This window comes from Camellia sinensis, chromosome 4, assembly GCF_055761805.1.
Source record: "Camellia sinensis isolate YWXY chromosome 4, ASM5576180v1, whole genome shotgun sequence".
Lineage (NCBI taxonomy): Eukaryota > Viridiplantae > Streptophyta > Magnoliopsida > Ericales > Theaceae > Camellia > Camellia sinensis.
Window position 1 is genome coordinate 215,775,347 of NC_138964.1, and position 25,282 is coordinate 215,800,628.

Sequence of the window (25,282 nt, forward strand, 5' to 3'; positions counted from 1 at the left end):
TAAATTCAAAAAATGAGCTTACGTTGGTTTTTAAACAGAAATTTAAAAACTTTACTAGCAAAATTTTTTTTCAAATAATTTTTTTTCCAATTAATTTTTTTTTCAATGAATTTTTTTTACAACTAATACTAACCGATCGATCAATTGACAATGCTACTTTAAATCTTAGGCAGGGAATTGTAATTTTTAAAATGTGAGGGGTGTCAATGTAATTTACCCAATAATGACAAAATTGGTATTTAAAAAAATTAAATTACTGAAGAGAAAAATCTATAATAAAACTTTAAATCTCAAGAGGAGATGCAATTTTTAAAAAATGAAAAAAAAAACTGTAATAAATATAAACGTTAGGGGTGTCAGTGTAATTTACCCAAATATAATTGATTCTAACCGAGTTTTAGTTCACTTGAAGTGGGCCCGTCCTCTCACCTTGAGAATCGAATTTCTTAGTCACTACCAGGTAATATCCAAGAAACTTCTTTATTTTTTATTTTTTATTTTTAGGTACATCGGAAAGTAATATCCAAGAAACTTCAACTCACTTTCTTCACGCTTGGATGTATACACGACTTTAATCTCTTTGTAATTTCTGCGCAATCACACAACTTCTTCCAAAGATTACAAGTACATATAGAACCATCAAACTTAAAAACTCACATCAACGACAACAATCACAATTGTGCGTAACATAATGCGAAAAAAGTTTCTGAGAAAAAGAACAACAATAACAATCCCAATGTCTCACAACACCGCTGCTCACCGAACCAGCAACAATCGCGAATACTCAAGCTTTTTCCCTTCAATCACTTACTTTTTCTTAGCATCAAACAGCATCGGAGCAATGTGCAGAGCCTACAGTCGATCCGATTATGCCTTGCTATTCTTCATCGTCTTCGCTTACTCTGCTTTTCTCTTGTTAGATCGCTGTTCTTTGGCGTACCAGAAATTGCCTCCTCACGAGAAATCGATCAAGAAGAACTTATTGAAATTCGCCATTTGGTTCTTGTTTTCTTCGATTATGTTCGGAGTCGTGTTCCAATTCGGACCTTATTTTCCTCATCCAGGGTATGGATTGTCTCTCTTCTTTGTTGCGACTACTGGAAGTGCTTTTCTTTTCTATGTTTATATGATTTTTGATGGGACGAGTGGTTGCGATGAGTGTGAACGAGAGGAGAAGAGAAAATTCTCGGAGTGTGTCGAGAAAGTGAATGAAAGCAAAATCGAGCGCTGTGATTCTGTTCTGGAGAAGGTATAGTTTTCCTGGAAAAAAAAAACAAAAGGATTTGCTTGAATTTTCTCTTGCAGTTTGAGAGTGCTAAATAACCCTAATTTCTTATTCCCAGTAATGGTATTGTGTGTGTGTGATATGGCTTTTGGAGTGTGGATTTTGGGGGTGAATTATAAATAAATAATACTACTTAGTGTGTTTGTTTTAATTTTTTTAATTTTAATTTTTGAAAGTTGATTTTTTTTAGTGAATATTTTTAATTTTTTCAATAATTTTTTTACTTTTTTAGATGTACTTTACTTAATTGTATTTAAATATTAAAATATTTGTGAAATTAATAAATACATAAAAATATGAAAAATGTATTAAATTTTATATTTTTGGTATTTTGTGAATTTTTTAAAGATTTTTTTCATAAATATTATATTTTTAAAATATATTTATGTTAAGTATATCTAAAAATAAAAAAAATATTTAAAATATTAACAAATTCAATGAAAACAAAAAAATAAATTTTTTTGAAAAGTGAATTCTGAAAATAAAAATCAAATAGAGTGACTGTCTATAAATAAATAGTCAATAAAAAGCTTTGACAAAATTTGCGAGACTTTAAATTTGTATGATAGAAATTTTGAATGGAGAATGTAAATATGATTTTGAGTTTGTATAATTTTAGGGTTGGAATTGATTGAAAAAGAAATTTTATAGTGTAGATAACTTATTTTGCAACATGTAGCATATCGTCAGTTATGGCGAGGCTTGACATCTGCGATGTTAAATTTTGAGTTATTATGATAGTAGTTATGATTTAATTATAAATTATTATGATATTTGTTATGATTTATTATGAGATTAATTATGACACCAAAAAACATTTAGCTGTACCTCAGTTATATCTTATGTGTGGTATTTGGTTCTGATTCAATATTATCTTTTTAAAAATGTCATAACTTATATATGATACACACTTTTAAAATATGTTTATAGCATCACGTAAAAACTAATGCTTCTTTGTTTGTATAGAAAATATATATTTTTTAAATAAAATGATATACAAATTTATAATCTAATTCTAAATTTATTTTCTAGACTCACTGACGTATAACAGAGATAATTGATGAATAATTACAGAATATATGAGAGATATATGATTAATTGTCACATCATTAAATTTAGAATATATGAGAGAGATATATTTAATTGTCACATCATTACATTTAAAAGGTAAATATAACTTTTAGGTTAAAATAATAATATTCATTTTTAAATAAAAATTGTCTTATTAAATTTGTATGACAGAAATTTTGAATAGAGAATGTAAATATGATTAAAAGCTCCGTTTGGAAAGAGAGGTTTGGAGCTTTTTTGGCTAAAATAGCTATAAAAAACAAAATAAATTTTTTAGCCCAATAAGACAAAATATCACATCCAACCCATAATCATTACATTTTTTCTCTCACAAAAAGTCAGAAAAGCCAAAAAAGTCAAAAGTCCTTCCCAAACCAAGTTTTTAGCCCCAGGCTAAAATAGCCAAAAAAACCAAAAAGCCAACCCATTTTCCAAACGAAGCCAGTTTGTATAATTTCAGCGTTGGAATTGATTGAAAAAGAAATTTTATAGTGTAGATAACCTATTTTGGAACGTGTAGCATATCGTCAGTTATGGCGAGGCTTGACATCTGCGATGTTAAATTATGATTTATTATGATAGTAGTTATGATTTAATTATAAATTATTATGATATTTGTTATGATTTATTATGAGATTAATTATGACATCAAAAAAATTTTAGCTATACCTCAGTTATATCTTATGTGTGGTATTTGGTTCTGATTCAATATTAACTTTTTTAAAATGTCATAACTTATATATGGTACACACTTTTAAAATATGTTTATAGCATCACGTAAAAACTAATGCTTCTTTGTTTGTATAGAAAATATATATATTTTTAAATCAAATGATATACAATTTTTAAATCTAATTCTAAATTCATTTTCTAGATTCAATGATGTATAACAGAGATAATTGATGAATAATTACAGAATATATGAGAGATATATAATTAATTATCACATCATTAAATTTAAAAGGTTAAAATAATAATATTCATTTTTAAATAGAAATTGTCCTATTAAATTTGTATGACAGAAATTTTGAATGGAGAATGTAAATATGATTTTGAGTTTGTATAATTTCAGCGTTGGAATTGATTGAAAAAGAAATGTTATAGTGTAGATAACCTATTTTGGAACGTGTAGCATATCGCCAGTTATGACGAGGCTTGACATCTGCGATGGTCAGTTATGATTTATTATGATAGTAGTTGTGATTTAATTATAAATTATTATGATATTTGTTATGATTTATTATGAGAATAATTATGACATCAAAAAAAATTTAGCTATACCTAAGTTATATCTTATGTGTGGTATTTGGTTCTGATTCAATATTAACTTTTTAAAAATGTCATAACTTATATATGGTACACACTTCTAAAATATGTTTATAGCATCATGTAAAAACTAATGCTTGTTTGTTTGTATAGAAAATATATATATATATATATATATATATTTTTTTTTAAATCAAATGATATACAATTTTATAACCAAATTCTAAATTCATTTTCTAGACTCAGTTACGTATAACAGAGATAATTGATGAATAATTACAGAATATATGACAGAGATATATAATTAATTGTCACATCATTAAATTTAGAATATAAATATAACTTTTAGGTTAGAATAATAATATTCATTTTCAAATAAAAACTGTCCTATTTTTCTGTAGAAATATCGAATTCATGGAGGAATGCTTTCAAAAAATTAAAAATTTAATGTGTAAAAAAATATTAGTTACCATTTTAAAACTAATGTAATAGTTGTATTAGCAAGGATGATTTGGAAGAAGTGATAGTAATTTCTATTGTAAAGTAGTTCTAGAGAAAAAAAAAATAGTAAATAAAATCTACCAAGTGGAGATGCGGGGTATCGATCCCCGTACCTCTCGCATGCTAAGCGAGCGCTCTACCATCTAAGCTACATCCCCTGCTTTGGGCATTTTATCAGTTTATGATTATTTGTACGTTATTGTATAACATACTTGCATTTTTATTGAGATAGTTTTTGATTCACTATAATAAAGTGAAATAGAATAATCTTCCATTAAAATATCTATTCTTATATTTGGTTTACTTAAATAAATATTAAAAAATACATTATAAATAGAATTTTCATTCACTATTATAAAAGAATGATCATTCCATTTCATACTTATGAACTAAATGGAGCATGAAGACTGATGATGTTATTTAGGTCATCCACGAATGAATGAATGAAATTAGAGGACCCATATAGATTAGGATATGTTCACTATAAGAATTCACTTTTGGCGACTAAATTTTTAGTCGCCAAAAGTTAATTTTTAGTCGCCAAATGGTTTTAGCAACTAAATTATTTGGTCACAAAAGTAGTCGCCAAAAAATCGTCGGCAAAGATAATTAGTGACTAAAATTAATTTAGTCGCCAAATGTATACAATTCCCGACTAAAATTTTAGTCGCTAAAAGGTTGGACATTAAATTAAATTAGACCATTTTTGACGACCAAACTTTTAGTCGCCTAAAGTCTTACATTTTTAACTATTAAAATTTTAGTTGGCAAAGAGTTCTTCTTTTGGCTACTAAAAATTTAGTCGCCAAAAGTCCTACATCTTTAGTTACTAAATTTTTAGTCGGCAAAGAATTTTTCTTTTGGCTACTAAATATTTTGTCGCCTAAAGTACTGCATTTTTTGCCACTAAAATTTTAGTCGGCAAAAGTGTTTTTATCCTTTAGTTTTGTGTTTTTAGTTACGAAATATTTTAGTCGCCAAATATTTGATTTTCTTTTGGCTACTAAACTTTTAGTCGCCAAATGTCTTTTTTTTTTTTGCTACAAAACTTTTAGTCGCCAAATGTCTTTTCCCAATTTCTTTTTAGCTACAAATTGTTTAGTCGCCAAAAACATGATATTATGTTCTATCGCAAAATTATATAATTTCTCCACAACCTGTCTATATTCAATGCAACCTGTAATACGTATATAAACAAAAGGATACATACTATCAATCATTCCACAATCTGCATCCATATACCAAAAATAAATAACTTTAAATGTCAAAATCCATACAAATCAACTATTGTCCAAACTAAAATAATAATTCCATACAAAATATATTATACAAAAATCAAAACCCTTCGTATACAAAAAATACATTTACTACCAAGCGAAATTACCATTTGGCATGGTACAAATTATCATCGTAATCTGTACGACGACAAAAGGTGATATATGTACCACGACAAAAGTTTTCTATAGACCATGAAAAAACGTCCTATATGTACGCCGACAAATGGTATATATGTATCACGACAAAAGGTGATCTATGTGCCACGACAGTCATTATCTGTTGATTGCCGAAAGTTTTCTATATCAGTAATAATGAACTATACAAAAGCTGAGGACGACAAAAGTGTTATATTAGTTCTACACAAAAGTGAATATTCTTCTCCATACACCAATATGGATTATCCACAAGTCCATGCAACAAAGCCATCTACAAAGAAAAACAAAAAACGAAACATTAGAATTGGTTACAAAATATCAATTCAATCAGCCATATGGAACATGTTCTAACATGCATTTAAGGTAGAACAATCGAGAAATGTCTTCTTGGAAATAAAAGAAACTATATATATATATATGCATCATGCAAAATTTATTCCAACAAACTGCACAAACAATGTAATATGTAATTTCTTCGTCCTATAAATGCCACGCCCCAAAATTTGGACAATTAAATATTAAATTAGGACTAACCCCAATCAATATTCCATCATCCAAATCCTAGGGGTGAAACAAAAAAACTAAAACGCCAACCAAACCATCCACCATAAATTCATAACTAACAAATACCTCAACATTAAGGTAGCAATAACTAGTCAAAACAACTTAAATAAAGTACGGTTACAAACCATGCCAAATTATTCCAATACTAAAGTCATAAAAATAATAATAATAATAATAAATACATAAACTACTAATAAGCCTAAGCTTAAAAAAAAAAAAAAGAAATCCAAGAGATATGCCCAAAAACTTTAGTTATTTCTCATCACCACCGTAGCCTCAACTAATCCTGCAAAGGAAGCTCAGCTGCGCTCAAACAGAATGCACCCGAGTTGCCAAGAGACAAAACAGGTCAGTATACGGGTATACTGGTATGAATACAAGATTTAACACCCACGTGTCCACCAGACACAGACAAAAATACATTTAATTCTTATCATGGGACAAGACAAGTAGTTCCAACCGTACCGAGACGAATGGGTAGTTTCTCGAGATACGATGGCATTTAGTTTCTTGTCCGTACACAACGAAATATAAATTGATTATAGAATAGACAAAATAGAAATAAAAAAATATGGTGGGTTAGCCCTGCATAAAAAGTTAGTAAGACCCACCATCCTGCAAAACAAATAAAGTTAGTATAATCATAAGTAACTTAATAAAAAAAAATATAAAATTACACCGTTTCATACTTAAATAATTCGAATTGATCAAAACTCAAAGAATGAAAGTTGTACAGAATCAAATTTCCTATAAGACAAACCGAACGAATTTAACAAAAACTGAACAGGTTAAGAGAAAAACTTGATATAAAAATCTAGACAGAACTCAATCGAAAAATCTGAAGCTGAAAATGAACCAAAACTGCCCTAAGATGATTTTTTTTCGAAAAATTTCAAAACACAAAAAGTGTGCAGAATAATGTTTTACTTCAGTTTACGCGAAACCAATAAAAATGAGCTCGTTTCGTGGGTTAAAACAGCCTCTAAAATCTGCCTTGCTAAAATGAATCAAACCGACAATAATCAAGATCATCCGATTATAAGTTCTAATCGATCTTTTTAATAAAAAGATAAAACACAAAAGTTGTCTAGAATCACGTATACATGTTTCTGCTCAAATTTCATAATTTATCAAGATTGTTATATTATATATATATATTTTTTATCTTGTACATATCAGTACCATTCACACTATACTAATAAATTCATAATTAAATTCTTTGTTCCTTAACTCCACTACTTCGGCTCTCCCCTTCCGGCCTACACATATATCCCATGTGCCTCCCGTATACCTAACACCGCTCTGAAGCCAAACTTGCACGGGATATCGTCCCGAGTTTGACTCACACTCCCCGGATGGTTAGCATATACGTACGCGCGCAAATCAAAGCACTCGTCTACTCATGAGAACGAGACAATAATATATATATACACAACATCTCACACATGAGAATAAACATAACAATGCCGAGCCTAAGGCATTCAAATAAATCTCATAATCCTCACTTTTTTTTTATACACTCTTTCTCACCATCACTCAAACAAAACAACAATCCATGGAGTCATGGTGGAGTATAAGTAATTTATCTATAGGTTCTTAATTAATTTTAATTTCATACAGCCATATTAATTTTAGTTTCATATAATTATGAGGGTGATTATAACCATAAAATAAATCCATATAAACACCCTAAATCTGACATACACAACTAATCAAAATAATTAAAATCAATCAATCAACTAAAAACCATAAACCTTACACACACAACTAAACAAAATAATTAAAATCAATCAATCATCTGTAAACCCTAAACTTTACTTACACACTAATCAAAGTAAATAAAATCAATCAATTATCTAAGAACCCTAAACTTTACATACACAACTAAACAAAATAATTAAAATCAATCAATCATCTATAAACCCTAAACTTTACTTACACACTAATCAAAGTAATTAAAATCAATCAATTATCTAAGAACCCTAAACTTTACATACACAACTAAATAAAATAATTAAAATCGATCAATCATTTATAAATCCTAAATCTTACATCCACAATTAATCAAAATAATTAAAATTAAGCTATCATCTTTATATAAAAACAAAATCAAATTAACATCAAACAAATAAAAAAAAAATGAATAAATAAAACATCAAATTAAACATAAATAAAGAGAAGTGGGTTTTGTACTCACTATATTTTTTTGAAGATCCAAGAAATATTTGAAAAACTAATGGAGCCACCAAAATAAAACCCTAATCTATTTTTTTCTTTTTCTCTTTTTCTTCTTCTTCACTTTCTACGCCACACACACACAGCACTCTTTTTTTTCTTCTTTGATGATCAATCTCTCTCTCTCTCTCTCTCTCTCTCTCTCTCTCTCTCTCGCTTGCCGCCGCAGACAACTCTGTTCTCCTTTTTTTTTTTCTTCCACCCTTAACTCCTAAACCCTATTTGACTACCATATTGTATTATGTAATACAACATAATTATAATATAAATATAAATATAAAATAATATATATATATATATATATATCTATATATATAACACCTCTTTTCTTTATATATATATATATAACAAATATAAATATTTAAATATTTAAATTAATTAATCACCACATTAAATTCATTAAATATCACATTAAATTCTCATGTGACCACACAACTAATGAAGCCAAAAATAAAATAAGATAATAATAATCATAATAATAAATAAATGACTTAACAAAATTAGGGTCGCTACAATAAATATATAAAGGCAATTATTAGAATATGTAGATGTTATTTTCATAAAGTTGTCGCTTTTTAAACTAAGTGTTGCGAGTTTTTCGACTAAGTGTAAGGCGTATTTGGGGGTTGTTATGAATTTTCACCCCCGAAAAGCTCTTTTTCAAGCAAGTTTAGGGCGTATTCGGCTCCTGAACAATATATTGACTTCCAAAATTGGTATTTTACCAACCATACTCCTGAACAATTAAAAACTTTCAAAGCTCAGTATTATGAATATTTGGAAGAACACCAAATACTCCAACCATTTCCTTTATGGTTTAAAATCCATACTAACATCCCGAGTTCTCACATACAAGTGTTGGATCAGAAAAATTGGGTCACAACCGATGGAAATATGTACACCTCTATCCATCCTCCTGCTAAATCACTCGAACTACTTCCTAGTGATACAACTTCCAGCCAACCTTTGGTCATATCTCCCTTTATGGCGCCTCCCCCCAAAAGTTCCAATGCTTTGACCATTAAAGATTTTATTCCTGATATTAAACAAAATAATTATACAAACCTTTACTGTCAAACCATGGGGAAGCAGTTAACCCGAATTGAAGAAACGGTTGTTCATTTAAAAGAACATTGTCAAATTCAACCCATGAAGCAACCCGAAATCCAGCCTGCATTACTCAAACCTAATCCCACAGTTACCAATTTTAATCTCGAACCTAAACGAGATAATACCGAATTCATGAACACCTTGATTGATAAGATTAAAAATCTTAATCTCTCGACTACTGGCCCATCTCAGGTCAATATGTTATCCAGAGATCACATAGCCAAGGAAGAACCTCTTTCCGAATTGACTATTCAGCAAATAGCTGAAATACAAGCTAATTTCCAGGATGACCAGCCAAGTGATGTCAATAGAGTCATGTATGACACCAAAGTTGATAGACACTCTTACCTAGCTCCAAGTAGGTATTATTATTCCCGACCAACTCCTGTTGATATTTTGTATGAAGAAAATTTCTTACAAAATCAAAAACATTATCAAAGTCGCACCATTTATGAATGGAACATAGATGGTTTGACTGATTATCAAATATATGAAACCTTACAGCACATGATGATGTTTTCCACTGTCTGCAAACAAAATGAAAATACTGACCACCAAGTTGTGAGATTTATTGTCAGTGGTTTCACCGGTATCCTCAAAGGATGGTGGGATAATATTCTCACAATAGCTCAGAATGATGAGATCCTAACTTCAACTCGTGTGCGTTTAGATCCTAATACTAGAGCTGAAGTTACCGAACAAGATGTTGTTTACACTTTGGTAAACACCATCATCCAGCATTTCATCGGCAATGTTACCGGTCTTGAAGATCGTACTCGTGAACTTCTCCAGAAATTGAGATGTCCATCTTTATCTCATTTTAGATGGTACAAAGATGTTTTTATGATGAAAGTTCATCGACGTACAAACGCCAGTTCTGAACATTGGAAAGCCAAATTTATTGACGGCTTACCTACTCTTTTTGCTAAAAGAGTTAGAAAGAAATTACGTGACCGACATGATAGAATGTCTATACCTTATTATAGATATACCTACGGTCAGCTCATAGCCATAATTACAGATGAAGGTCTTGCTCTCTATAATGAGCTCAAACTCCAGCAACAAATGAAACAACAACACCTTACTGGTCGAAAAGAAATAGGTGAGTTCTGTGAACAATTTGCCTATGGTGATAGTTTACAATATCCCAAGTCCAGAAAACATAAAAAGATAACAACTAAATCCAAATCTTATCCTAAAAAATCCAGGAAATATAAGTATGTTAAGCCACAGGCTCAGCAAGCTACACCCTATAAGAAACAATCCAAATCTTACAGAAAGAAATCATCCAAGTCCACTGTTAAATGTTATAAGTGTGGACAGACAGGACATTATGCTAATCGTTGTAAGTCTAAAATACAGCATAAGCTTAATGAACTGTCGTTAGATGATAATTTGAAGCAACAAATCCTTCAAATGCTTTCAGATTCCGACACCTTTTCTGATAATGAAGACGAGCTTAATGCACTTTACTCTAACACTTCAGATGAATCTGAAGATAATCCAGAAATTTGCAATTGTAAAACTAATATCAATCAAATTTCAGACGAAGTCAATTATTGGAAAGCAATAGTTTAAGTGAATGGACTCGATATTGGAGGACCCAGTATCAATGTTCTAACAGAAGATGAGCACAAAATAATTAATTTTACTGACCAGATTTCTAATCCAGAAATGAAATTAAAATTCTTAGAATTATGTTTGCAGCAACAAAAGAAGGAAGAAATTCTTCCTCCACAACATTATACCATGAAAGAAGTCTTTAACCGACTCCAAAATATTCAGACCGAAGAAAAACCAATCTTCATCCAGGATTTAAGAATGGAAGTAAATGCTTTAAAGTTAGAAGTTAAACATTTACAAAATTCCAATATCGCCATTAATGCTGAAATCAAAAAGATTAATGGAAAACTCCAAAAAGATAAAAATATTGTTGAAACTACTTCCGAAAATCCTTCAGAATCAACAGCAACAGACTATCTCATGCTTATGAATTCTGTCACTTTCCAGAAATGGTATATCCGAATTACTTTTATGATAAAACCTGATTTTATCATTAAAGATGCCATTGCTCTTGTTGATAGTGGTGCTGATATGAATTGTATTCAGGAAGGACTTATTCCAACCAAATACTTTCATAAGACCATGCAATCACTTACAAGTGCAAGTGGCAATACTCTATATATCCAGTATAAACTTCCAGAAGTCTTAATTTGTAATCAAGGATTATGTCTTCCAACTTCTTTTGTTCTTATTAAAAACATGTCTCAAGCCATAATTCTTGGTACTCCTTTCCTGTGTCTTTTAATGCCAATTTTAAAAATTGATTCTATTGGCATTCATACAAACCTGAATAATCAGCCGATTATTTTTGAGTTTATCACACAGCCTTACACTAAGGAACTTGATCAAATCAAGGACTTAGTTAATTTCAAAGAAAAACAAATTAATTTCTTACAAAAAGAAATTAGTTTCCTCACTACAGAACAACGGATTAGCCAATCCTCTTTCCAACAAAAAATTAAAATTCTTGAACAAGAATTTCAAACTGAAATCTGCAATGATCTTCCTAATGCTTTTTGGAATAGGAAAAAACATATTGTTTCTTTGCCTTATGAACCCGGTTTCAATGAGCGGAAAATCCCTACTCGCGCTCGCCCCAGTCAAATGAAAAAGGAGTATATGGAACTCTGTAAAACAAAGATTAATGCCCTTCTCCAGAACAAACTTATTCGCCCCAGTAAATCTCCTTGGAGTTGTGCTGCTTTTTTATGTCAATAAAAATGCCGAAATTGAGAGAGGTTCTCCCAGATTAGTGATCAATTACAAACCTCTCAATGAAGCCTTACAATGGATAGGGTATCCAGTTCCAAACAAAAAAGATCTATTAGATCGCCTCCGTGATGCAGTAGTCTTTTCCAAATTCGATATTAAATCAGGATTTTGGCAAGTCCAAATCGCTGAAGAAGACAGATACAAAACTGCTTTTACTGTACCCTTTGGGCATTTCGAATGGAATGTAATGCCATTTGGTTTGAAAAATGCTCCATCAGAATTCCAGCATATAATGAATGACATATTCAATCCTTATATAGAATTTTCAATTTGTTATATTGATGATGTTTTACTTTTTTCTTTATCAATTGATCAACATATGAAACATCTTAATATTTTTAAGCATGTCATCATAAAAAATGGTTTAGTGGTTTCTGCTCCAAAAATGAAACTTTTCCAAACAACTGTCCGATTTTTAGGCCATAATATTCACAATGGTACTATTATTCCTATAAATAGAAGTATGGAATTTGCTTCCAAATTTCCTGATGAAATCAAAGATAAAACTCAACTACAGAGATTTCTGGGTAGTTTAAATTATATACATGATTACTATCCTAACCTTGCTACTGATACAACAATTTTATATTCCAGACTCAGAAAAAATCCTCCCACATGGAGTCCAGATCATACTGCAGCTGTAAAGAAAATTAAGGCTAGAGTCCAGACTCTACCTTGCCTTTCTTTACCTAATCCAGAATGGAAAAAAATCGTTGAAACTGATGCTTCTGATTTAGGGTTTGGTGGTATTCTCAAACAATTAAATCCAATCACTAAAAAAGAAGAACTTCTCAGATTTCATTCTGGAATTTGGCATTCTGCAGCCAAAAATTATCCAACCATCAAAAAAGAATGTTTAGCCATTTTAAAATGTGTTTTAAAATTTCAGGACGATCTTCTTAATCAACATTTTTTAATCAGAGTTGATTGTTCTGCTGCTAAACAAATCTTTAAAGCTGATGTTAAAAATCTAGCTCAAAAACAGATTTTTGCCTCTTGGCAAGGCCAACTTTTAGTCTTTGATTTTGATATTCAATATATCTCCTCAATGATAATACATCTCATCATTAAATATATCTCTCTCATATATTGTTTAGGGTCCTTCATCATTTTCTAGACTCACTGGCGTATAACAGAGATAATTGATGAATAATTACAGAATATATAAGAGATATTTAATTAATTGTCACATCATTAAATTTAGGGGTTGTTTGGGGTGTCCTAAATAAGTGCACTTTTTGTCTTTTTAGACTAAAAAATTGAGAAAAAAAATGTGTGTTTGGGTTAACTTTTTGACTTTTTATGGAAAAATGTGTATTAAAAAATTGTATAAATTAGTGTGTAGGAAAAAATTAGGATTGGGAGCTGTGCAGCCGTAATTTTTGACTTTTAGTGAATATTGATAACTTTTTAACTTTTTGAGTAACTTTTTGGCTTTTTGACTTTTTGGCAACTTGCCAAACTTGGCCTTAGAATATATGAGAGAGATATATTTAATTGTCACATCATTAAATTTAAAAGGTAAATATAACTTTTAGGTTAAAATAATAATATTCATTTTTAAATAAAAATTGTCCTATTAAATTTGTATGATAGAAATTTTGAATGGAGAATGTAAATATGATTAAAAGCACCGTTTGGGAAGAGAGGTTTGGAGCTTTTTGGGCTAAAATAACTACAAAAAACAAAATAGACTTTTTAGCCTAATAAGACAAAACATCACATCCAACCCATAATCATTACATTTTTTCTCTCACAAAAAGTCAGAAAAGCCAAAAAAGCCAAAAGTCCTTCCCAAACCAAGTTTTTAGCCCCAGGCTAAAATAGCCAAAAAAGCCAAAAAGCCAACCCATTTTCCAAACGAAGCCAGTTTGTATAATTTCAGTGTTGAAATTGATTGAAAAAGAATTTTATAGTGTAGATAACCTATTTTGGAACGTGTAGCATATCGTCAGTTATGGCGAGGCTTGACATCTGCGATGTTAAATTATGATTTATTATGATAGTAGTTATGATTTAATTATAAATTATTATGATATTTGTTATGATTTATTATGAGATTAATTATGACATCAAAAAAAATTTAGCTATACCTCAGTTATATCTTATGTGTGGTATTTGGTTCTGATTCAATATTAACTTTTTTAAAATGTCATAACTTATATATGGTACACACTTTTAAAATATGTTTATAGCATCACATAAAAACTAATGCTTGCTTGTTTGTATAGAAAATATATATATTTTTAAATCAAATGATATACAATTTTTTAATCTAATTCTAAATTCATTTTCTAGATTCAATGATGTATAACAGAGATAATTGATGAATAATTACAGAATATATGAGAGATATATAATTAATTATCACATCATTAAATTTAAAAGGTTAAAATAATAATATTCATTTTTAAATAGAAACTGTCCTATTAAATTTGTATGACAGAAATTTTGAATGGAGAATGTAAATATGATTTTGAGTTTGTATAATTTCAGCGTTGGAATTGATTGAAAAAGAAATGTTATAGTGTAGATAACCTATTTTGGAACGTGTAGCATATCGTCAGTTATGACGAGGCTTGACATCTGTGATGGTCAGTTATGATTTATTATGATAGTAGTTGTGATTTAATTATAAATTATTATGATATTTGTTATGATTTATTATGAGATTAATTATGACATCAAAAAAAATTTAGCTATACCTAAGTTATATCTTATGTGTGGTATTTGGTTTTGATTCAATATTAACTTTTTAAAAATGTCATAACTTATATATGGTACACACTTCTAAAATATGTTTATAGCATCATGTAAAAACTAATGCTTGTTTGTTTGTATAGAATATATATATATATATATATATATTTTAAATCAAATGATATACAATTTTATAACCTAATTCTAAATTCATTTTCTAGACTCAGTGACGTATAACAGAGATAATTGATGAATAATTACAGAATATATGACAGAGATATATAATTAATTGTCACATCATTAAATTTAGAATATAAATATAACTTTTAGGTTAGAATAATAATATTCATTTTTAAATAAAAACTGTCCTATTTTTCTGTAGAAATATCGAATTCATGGAGGAATGCTTTCAAAAAATTAAAAATTTAATGTGTAAAAAAATATTAGTTACCATTTTAAAACTAATGTAATAGTTGTATTAGCAAGGATGATTTGGAAGAAGTGATAGTAATTTCTATTGTAAAGTAGTTCTAGAGAAAAAAAAAATAGTAAATAAAATCTACCAAGTGGAGATGCGGGGTATCGATCCCCGTACCTCTCGCATGCTAAGCGAGCGCTCTACCATCTGAGCTACATCCCCTGCTTTGGGCATTTTATCAGTTTATGATTATTTGTACGTTATTGTATAACATACTTGCATTTTTATTGAGATAGTTTTTGATTCACTATAATAAAGTGAAATAGAATAATCTTCCATTAAAATATCTATTCTTATATTTGGTTTACTTAAATAAATATTAAAAAATACATTATAAATAGAATTGTCATTCACTATTATAAAAGAATGATCATTCCATTTCATACTTATGATCTAAATGGAGCATGAAGACTGATGATGTTATTTAGGTCATCCACGAATGAATGAATGAAATTAGAGGACCCATATAGATTAGGATATGTTCACTATAAGAATTCACTTTTGGCGACTAAATTTTTAGTCGCCAAAAGTTAATTTTTAGTCGCCAAATGGTTTTAGCAACTAAATTATTTGGTCGCAAAAGTAGTCGGCAAAGATAATTAGTGACTAAAATTATTTTAGTTGCCAAATGTATACAATTCCCGACTAAAATTTTAGTCGCTAAAAGGTTGGACATTAAATTAAATTAGACCATTTTTGACAACCAAACTTTTAGTCGCCTAAAGTCTCACATTTTTAACTACTAAAATTTTAGTTGGCAAAGAGTTCTTTTGACTACTAAAAATTTAGTCGTCGAAAATCCTACATCTTTAGTTACTAAATTTTTAGTCGGCAAAGAATTTTTCTTTTGGCTACTAAATATTTTGTCGCCTAAAGTACTGCATTTTTTGCCACTAAAATTTTAGTCGGCAAAAGTGTTTATCCTTTAGTTTTGTGTTTTTAGTTACAAAATATTTTAGTCGCCAAATATTTGATTTTCTTTTGGCTACTAAACTTTTAGTCGCCAAATGTCTATTTTTTTTTTTTTTTGCTACAAAACTTTTAGTCGCCAAATGTCTTTTTCCAATTTCTTTTTAGCTACAAATTGTTTAGTCGCCAAAAACATGATATTATGTTCTATCGCAAAATTATATAATTTCTCCACAACCTGTCTATATTCAATGCAACCTGTAATACGTATATAAACAAAGGGATACATACTATCAATCATTCCACAATCTGCATCCATATACCAAAAATAAATAACTTTAAATGTCAAAATCCATACAAATCAACTATTGTCTAAACTAAAATAATAATTCCGTACAAAATATATTATACAAAAATCAAAACCCTCCGTATACAAAAAATACATTTACTACCAAGCGAAATTACCATTTGGCATGGTACAAATTACCATCGTAATCTGTACGACGACAAAAGGTGATATATGTACCACGACAAAAGTTTTCTATAGACCATGACAAAACGTCCTATATGTATGCCGACAAATGGTATATATGTATCACGACAAAAGGTGATCTATGTGCCACGACAGTCATTATCTGTTGATTGCCGAAAGTTTTCTATATCAGTAATAATGAACTATACAAAAGCTGAGGACGACAAAAGTATTATATTAGTTCTACACAAAAGTGAATATTCTTCTCCATACACCAATATGGATGATCCACAAGTCCATGCAACAAAGCCATCTACAAAGAAAAACAAAAAACGAAACATAAGAATTGGTTACAAAATATCAATTCAATCAGCCATATGAAACATGTTCTAACATGCATTTAAGGTAGAACAATCGAGAAATGTCTTCTTGGAAATAAAAGAAACTATATATATATATATATGCATCATGCAAAATTTATTCCAACCAACTGCACAAACAATGTAATATGTAATTTCTTCGTCCTATAAATATATAAAGGCAATTATTAGAATATGTAGATGTTATTTTCATAAAGTTGTTGCTTTTTAAACTAAGTGTTGCGAGTTTTTCGACTAAGTGTAAGGCGTATTCGGGGGTGGTTATGAATTTTCACCCCTGAAAAGCTCTTTTTCGAGCAAGTTTAGGGCGTATTCGGCTCTAACTCCCAACCTATGGGTCCGAATTACGTTTCTTCAGTTCTCACAAGTCCTATTTGTTATGGAGAAGCTATCCGTGTGAGCCACACGGTCGTTCGGGGGCTGATTTGAATTTTCGCCTCCGAAACGCCCTTTTTCGACTAAGTTTAGGGCGTATTCGACTCTAACTCCTAACCTACAGGTCCGGATTACATTCCGTCAGTTGTCACAAGTCCTATTTGTCATGGGGGAGCTGTCCTTGTGAGTCACACGGTGGTTCGGGGGCTGTTTAGAATTTTCGCCTCCGAAACGCCCTTTTTCGACTAAGTTTAGGGCGTATTCGGCTCTAACTTCCAACCTACGGGTCCAAATTACGTTCTGTCAGTTCTCACAAGTCCTATTTGTCATAGCGAAGCTATTCGTGTGAGTCACACGGTCGTTCGGAGGTTGTTTTGAATTTTCGCTTCCGAAACACCCTTTTTCGACTAAGTTTAGGGTGTATTCGGCTCTAACTCCCAACCTACAAGTCCGGATTACATTTCGTTAGTTGTCACAAGTCCTATTTGTCATAGAAGAACTGTCCGTGTGAGTCACACGGTGATTCAGAGGTTGTTTTGAATTTTCGCCCTCAAAACGCCATTTTTCTACTAAGTTTAAGGCGCATTCGGCTCTAACTCGCAACTTACGGGTCCGAATTATGTTTCGTCAATTCTCACAAGTCCTATTTGTCATGGGGAAGCTATCCGTGAGAGTCACACGGTCGTTCGGAGGCTGTTTTGAATTTTCACCCTCGAAAAGCTCTTTTTTGAGTAAGTTTAAGGCGTATTCGGCTCTAACTCTCTACCTACGGGTCCAAATTACGTTCCGTCAGTTCTCACAAGTCCTATTTGTCATGGAGAAGCTATCCATGAGAGCCACACGGTCGTTCGGGGACTGTTTTGAATTTCCGCCCCTGAAACGCCATTTTCCGACTAAGTTTAGGGCGTATTCGGCTCTAACTCCCAACCTACGGGTCCGGATTACATTCCGTCAGTTGTCACAAGTCCTATTTGTCATGGAGGCGCTGTCCTTGTGAGTCACACGGTGGTTCGGAGGCTGTTTAGAATTTTCGCCCCCGAAACGCCCTTTTTCGACTAAGTTTAGGGCGTATTCGGCTCTAACTTCCAACCTACGGGTCCAAATTACGTTCTGTCAGTTCTCACAAGTCCTATTTGTCATGGCGAAGCTATTCGTGTGAGCCACACAGTCGTTCGGAGGTTGTTTTGAATTTTCCCTTCTGAAACACCCTTTTTCGACTAAGTTTAGGGTGTATTCGACTCTAACTCCCAACCTAGGGGTTCGAATTACGTTCCATCAGTTCTCACAAGTCCTATTTGTCATGGCAAAGCTATCTGTGTGAGCCACACAGTCGTTCGGGGCTGTTATGAATTTTTGCCCCCAAAAAGCTCTTTTTCGAGTAAGTTTAAGGCATATTCCACTCGCTTCTCTCTACTTACGGGTCCGAATTACGTTCCGTCAATTGTCACAAGTCTTATTCGTCATAGGGAAGCTGTCCGTGAGAGTCATACGATCGTTTGGGGGCTGTTTAGAATTTTCGCCCCCGAAATGCCCTTTTTGGACTAAGTTTAGGACGTACTCGGCTTGAACTCTCTACCTATGGGTCCGAATTACGTTCCGTCAGTTGTCACAAGTCCTATTTGTCATGGGGAAGCTGTCTGTGACAGTCACACGGTCGTTTGGGTGTTGTTTAGAATTTTCGCCCCCGAAATGCCCTTTTTCGACTAAGTTTAGGACATATTCAGCTCTAACTCTCTACCTATAGGTCCGAATTACGTTACGTCAGTTGTCACAAGTCCTATTTGTCATGGGGAAGCTGTCTGTGACAGTCACATGGTCGTTCGGGGGCTGTTTAGAATTTTCGCCCCTGAAATGCCATTTTTCGCCTAAGTTTAGGGCGTATTCGGCTTTAACTCTCTACCTATGCGTCCGAATTACGTTCCGTCAGTTGTCACAAGTCCTATTTGTCATGGGGAAGCTGTCCGTGAGAGTCACACGGTGGTTCGGGAACTGTTTAGAATTTTTTCCCCCTTAATGCCCTTTTTCGATCAAGTTTAAAGCGTTTTCGGCTCTAACTCCCAACCTACATGTGCTAATTACATTCCGTCTACTGTCATAGGTCCTATTTTTCATGAGGAAGCTGGTTGTGACATCCGTACACGGTGGTTCGGGGTCTGTTTTGCATTTTCGCCTCCTTAACGCCTTTGTTTGAATAAATTTTAATAAAGAAAGTAACATAGGTTTGTCTCTAGGTATCCAATTCCCTTTAATTTAACCTAATATCCAAGTACATTACAAAATATTCTTATTTCTTAACAAATTTCATTTATTTTCTAGAATAGAATGGTGTGCACAATATGCCATAAAGCATTTTATTCATATTTTCTGTATAGTTCTACCGGAAAGATAGAAAAACTTCTCAACCAGTTTGAGAAAATCCTACAAGACCAAATGCCACATATATAAGGAAACTACTACATCTAACCATCACTAACAGGTAACTAACTTGTTGAATTCATAATTAATTTTCTTTTAAGGTTAGTATATCAGACTAGATTGCATTGCAACATACCAATAAACTCATGCTGAAGTCTTGTTACAAAGTTCTATAGATCTGTGAGTTGCTAAATTGATCAACTTCTGTAGATCCTAACAAGGAGGAAATGAAATTTAAGATTTGATTGATCAGAGGAACTTACTAGTGTTATTTCAAACAATTCACCAGAGTTCCCCAAGACAAAGATGTGCTCAACTTTGGTCTCATGTTTCAACTTGAGAAAACCCTGCAGGCAAACAAAGTTATCAACAACCTTGATATAAGAAGTAAAACATTATTAAAGAGACAAACCAAAATCAAAATACAAACCTGAAGTGGTTTAAATGGATGCCCAAGTGGAGTGGTCAATTGAAATGATAAACGCAGCTTTTGTAGATGGTTTGCTGATAACGAAAGAGCAGTCTCTCCAACTAAATCTAGCCTGAAGAAAAAGCATAGCATGATGCAAATTTTAATCTGCTGAAGTAAAAAATATAATGAATAACAACATTAATACAGAAAAATAACACATAAAGATCAATAAGTCGTATTTATTTTGATTGTAATAGAAGCATTTTTCTCACACCAAATATCACATTCGAAGTTTGAAAAGTCTTAATCACAAACCTCAAAAAAAATCAGTAGGGAGAGGAAAAACATGGGGATCTTTAGATCAGTAGGAAGTGACAATAATAAATACAATCACCTCAAATACAAAAACAAAATTGCCTACGTTAACACTCTTTGGCCATGCATCCAAGAAATGGACATCATTTTCTTGATCAAACTTGAGTTCTTGCGTCAAGGCAATTGACAAGATCATTGGGATACAAGTTAGGCAAATTATGGTCATGAGCATCTGATAAAAAAACAAAAGAGTCAAACGTAGCACCTGGCTCTCAATTATAGAAGCATCCTTTGAACCATAACTGAAAGCTTGCTTGAGTTTTACCAATAGAGATGGCGCTGCAGATCCCAGTATAGTATTCACCCTAACCTGCTAAGCAGCACAATATTATATTGATCAGTATTTAGCCATATAAGCTAAACTTTAAACTAGATCTTGGGAGTGGTAGATCAAAACTTGAGAGCTAAGAGTTAAAAGCCACTTAATGGAACTCAACTATCTCGGGAGAAGAGGGTTATCTATGAGTGGGGGGCTGACTATGCACATTACAAAGTTCTAAAGACGTCGAGATATCAAGAAGCCTGGACATGACTGACCCTTTTTTTTAAGGATCTAGCACACTAATGTATGGACTTTTGCTGCTAAAATTACAAAAATCATTCAAAACAAGTAATTTTGTTCCTCAATCTCTACTGTTGGTAGTCATATAATTGGATTTGACATTTATACTTTCGTGATACGGTAGCCTTGTAAATGTGTTTGTATTCTTTCCAAGAGGTCCTATTCATCACAGGGAAGGTGGCCGTGACGTCCGTACGGCGGTTCGGGCGCTGATTCGCATTTTTGCCCCCTTAACGTCATTTTTCGGTTAAGTTTAATGCATTTTCGGCTCTAACTCCCAACCTATACATGCTAATTACATTCTATCTGTTGTCACGGATCCTATTCATCACAGGGAAGGTGGCCGTTACATTCTATCTGTTGTCACAAAGTCCATAATTGTTTTTAAATAAATTTTTGCGTATCACTTCTAGTGCATGGTTTTTATTGAGGTTGTGTAGTGTAGGACAATCGAGAAATGATATGACAATATAATTTGTGTAATTAAAAACATCGCAATGGCTCTCTGTTATGAAGTAATAGGATTAAAACCCACAAAAGACATTATATAAAACTTTCTTGTATGAATTTTTTATTTGTAAATCATTTCTCTCACCCAAAGGAAAATGTTATTCTATTTGAATTTTTATACGAAATTTTGTACCAAATAAGGTATCAGCATCATTTTGAGAATTAAAGGCATCTCAATTGCTGTTTATTTTAAAGTGATAGGCTCAAAACTTAACTAAGTCATTATATTAAAAAAAATGGGTAAATTTTTTTATTTATTCATCATTACTCTTCCCCCACATGATTCAAAGTTATGAGATCACACACTGCATTTCTTTCTTGTAAAAGGCATCTAAATAGTATAGACATTTATATAAAATTTTGTTCACATGCACTGTTGTTGCCATTAGACATCCTCAAGCCCACAGGTTTATATATCATCTTTGTATCTACTAGGTCATTTAATTTCTTTCTTGGCTATACATTGAGTATTTTCTAAGTCAAGCTCAAGCATATATCTGAACAACATACTGTTTTCTAATCTCACATGACCTTCTATTGGTGTGTTCCCTGCTCTAGACTAAATTGATTCCTTCTCGTGATCAACTAGCCCTAAGAAAACCTACAAATCAAATCAAATCAAATCAAATCAAATCAAATCAAATAATAAAAAAAAAACCCCTTAAAAATGAAGTGATGGAGTAAATTTATATCTAATGCGATGTGAACTACAACTAGAAGGAATCTAATTCATACATTTATTTTTGAATTACTTCATTATGCTTTTTTTTACTTGCTGGCATAAGATCATCTATATCATTATCATTATTTGTCTCATACTCTTTTGACAACTAGTTTTTGATGAAAAGATAATATGTAATTGATATAAAATAAAAATAAAAAACAACAGAGAGTAAGGCAGATGAAAATTCTTCCCGACGCTCTATCAATTAATCCACTGCAGCCTTCTTTTCTTTTGTTAGTAGTAAATACTAAATAGTAAAAATTGAACCCTAGACCCAATCCCTTCTCTACTGGTATATTTTAAGTTAAATGACAGCTTTGGCAGTTCACTGCTAACTAAGGTTGCAATTATTGAAAATTTCATCTGATCTTACAACGATAAAACCAAACTAAGAAAATAAAACATAGAGAGAAAGTAGGGACAGAAAAAGTTGATAATGGGAAAACTTAGGGTAAGAGAGTTCTATGAAGAGAATTTTGTAAACTATTAGATGAAGTTATATATCATTTCTCATTTAGGGAGAGCCCCACATCAGTAAACTTTTTTTTCTAAGTAAATTGTGATCCAGTAACCACCTCCTGCACTTTTATCAACTGTTTTGGTGTGTAAACCCAACCCCATAAAACCCCAAACAATGGATGTGCAATTTTGTTACCAATGGCAATAACTCACACATATCCAATTGCTGAAATATAATAATGACAAACTGACAATAAAAGGACAAGTTTACTACAATGACGCAGAACATTGAAACCAACTTACTGAAATAATAAATCTGAAAGCAACCAACTCATCAAATTCACTCATTGACTTTCAATTTGAATTCAGAGTTGATATATCAATAACCTAATTTTGCCCCTAAACCCTCCAAATCATATCAATTAAAGTTCAATTAACCAATAAACCAGAACTCTGAATATCATTTCACATTCAGAACACAATCAAAACATCAAATTAAACTGCAAATTGATCAAATTATTCGAAATTTTATGAATCAACATCACATACACGACCACTCTATCAGGATTGAATAATGATTCTTAGAATTGATAATCATAATTCGAAATTAAAGAAACAAAAAAGCAAATATAAAACCCTAGAAATTGGGTGAAGATATATATATATAGAGAGAGAGAGAGAGGCCGGAAATACCTGGTGTGCGCTGGAGGAGAGACAAATCAAAGTAGCTACTGTTGTCCGTCTCTGGTGGGGAGATGGGTGGTACCGTCGCTGGTGGGGAGGCGGGCTGTACCGTCGTCGGCGAGGAGGTGGGTGCTCGTGTGCGACAGTGGTGGGCGGTGGCCGGTAGGAGGGTCGCCTGAGAGAAAGAGAGAGAGAAGAGGGATGATGAGAGACAGGACTGAGAAAGAGAGAGAGAGGGATGATGAGATGAGAGAGTGAAGTGGGAGAGGGCTGGCACAGCACTAGAATAATTAATAACATATTTTAATCGCTAATTCTTTTTTTAATCTCTCCAAAATTTGAAATTTTCTTTAAATATTTTAATTTTTTGGTGATTAAAATATTTTTTTACCGCTGAAAATATATTTTTGGCGATGAAACTTTTGGTCGCCAAATATAAAAAGGGATATTTACATACAAGTCTCATTTTGTGAACTTATAATCTATTAAGTCTTAGATAAAATTATTTACTCCTTCAAATCCTATTAATTTTTAATAGACCAATTTACCCTTCCAAGACCTCCTCCATAGCTGTCAAACATCCATTGTTGTCTTCATTCTCTCTCTCTCCATAGTTGCTGTGTGAGTGAAAATCTGACCACACTGCCCGTCTAGTGATCAGCTGGAGAGCACAAGCAGAATAGATGGCTTAAGCAACCTGAAACAGAAAGAAAAAGCTCCGGCGGTGGTTCTTCCACCCGGGGACACTCCGACGATCAAGTCAGTATATCTCTCAAAGATAATCAAGTACTAAACTGAATACTCAAAGTATAAATTACATACCTTAGACCCACGGGGGTGCCTCTCTTTTATAATATACTCAATCCAAGTCCCACTAGAAGTATGACTTCTATGAACTCTAGTTCACTGCTTACTCTGGACTCTTTTAAGTGATAAAGATAAACTCCCTAAGAGTTTAACCCTTATCTTGATTCAATCCCCTTTGCCTTAGGATTCTCGCCCCTTATCTCGGACTCCGACATCTTCGGAGATGACCTCGGCTTCTCCGAGATTACCTCGGCTTAACTACCAGGGCACGTGGCACCTCGGCTGACACGTCGGCGTCACCATGCCACGTGTTGGTATCCAGAAAATACATCCCCACAACTGCCCCCTAGGTTCTATTACCTCGGCATTCTGAGGTGATGGAACCTATTCCGAAATTTTGTCACTTCTATTCTGAGTAATGGCTCAAAAACTATTTGGCCCAGATTATTTACTTTCAGCCGACGTGTTCTCTTCGGAGAACAAGGCTTCGGTCGTACTCTCCCATGCGTATGAACTGTCATGCATATCTAACTGTTTCTTTTACGTGTTTCGTCTTTATTGGAGCGTGCCAGTGACGCGCCTGAAGCTGTCTGTTCATTTCGTCTGCGCCGCCTGACGCGTGCGTTACCCTAGGCGTAATGATTACCCTAATTTTGCCGCCGTTTCACATTTTTGACAAAACTTTTCTTTTGCCTCTATTTTTTCTTCACTTTTTCATTC

General features: G+C 32.3%; 1 protein-coding gene and 2 non-coding genes across 13 annotated transcripts; all 3 read right to left on the reverse strand.

Annotated features, from left to right (window-relative positions):
• Nucleotides 1–4,208: 4,208 nt before the first annotated feature.
• TRNAA-AGC (transfer RNA alanine (anticodon AGC)) lies at nt 4,209–4,281 on the reverse strand. The gene has a single exon. It is a non-coding gene; the product is annotated as a tRNA-Ala (tRNA).
• Nucleotides 4,282–5,362: 1,081 nt separating this feature from the next.
• On the reverse strand, nt 5,363–24,051 carry LOC114312854 (dolichyl-diphosphooligosaccharide--protein glycosyltransferase subunit 2-like). 11 transcript variants are annotated; one of them, XM_082922724.1, is made up of 6 exons: nt 23,765–23,903; nt 21,082–21,126; nt 20,863–20,988; nt 20,460–20,571; nt 20,293–20,376; nt 5,363–5,827 (listed from the first exon to the last, which is right to left on the reverse strand). In XM_082922724.1, exons 3-6 carry the CDS (start codon nt 20,901–20,903, stop codon nt 5,747–5,749), a joined length of 318 nt encoding a protein of 105 aa, XP_082778850.1. In that variant the 5' UTR covers nt 20,904–20,988; nt 21,082–21,126; nt 23,765–23,903; the 3' UTR covers nt 5,363–5,746. The 11 variants fall into 11 exon arrangements, 2 of the variants coding, with proteins under 2 accessions (XP_082778850.1, XP_082778849.1); XR_014365472.1 differs by lacking the exon at nt 5,363–5,827 and adding an exon at nt 16,708–17,172 and having other exon boundaries at nt 20,836–20,988; nt 21,082–21,129; nt 23,765–24,027; XR_014365468.1 differs by lacking the exons at nt 5,363–5,827; nt 20,863–20,988 and adding exons at nt 16,708–17,172; nt 22,399–22,489 and having other exon boundaries at nt 21,022–21,129; nt 23,765–24,011.
• Nucleotides 15,568–15,640, reverse strand: TRNAA-AGC (transfer RNA alanine (anticodon AGC)). Its single transcript has one exon. It is a non-coding gene; the product is annotated as a tRNA-Ala (tRNA).
• Nucleotides 24,052–25,282: the final 1,231 nt, after the last annotated feature.

Bases quoted from the DNA above. Each gene is read 5' to 3' on its own strand.
- LOC114312854 (XM_082922724.1), bottom strand. From the start codon at position 20,903: ATGATGTCCATTTCTTGGATGCATGGCCAAAGAGTGTTAAC. The intron at 20,572-20,862 runs GTAGGCAATTTT...CTTTTTCTTCAG, and splicing joins CATGGCCAAAGAGTGTTAAC to GCTAGATTTAGTTGGAGAGA. The intron at 5,828-20,292 runs GTAAGTTCCTCT...TTTTCTTTGTAG, and splicing joins AATTGTTTGAAATAACACTA to ATGGCTTTGTTGCATGGACT.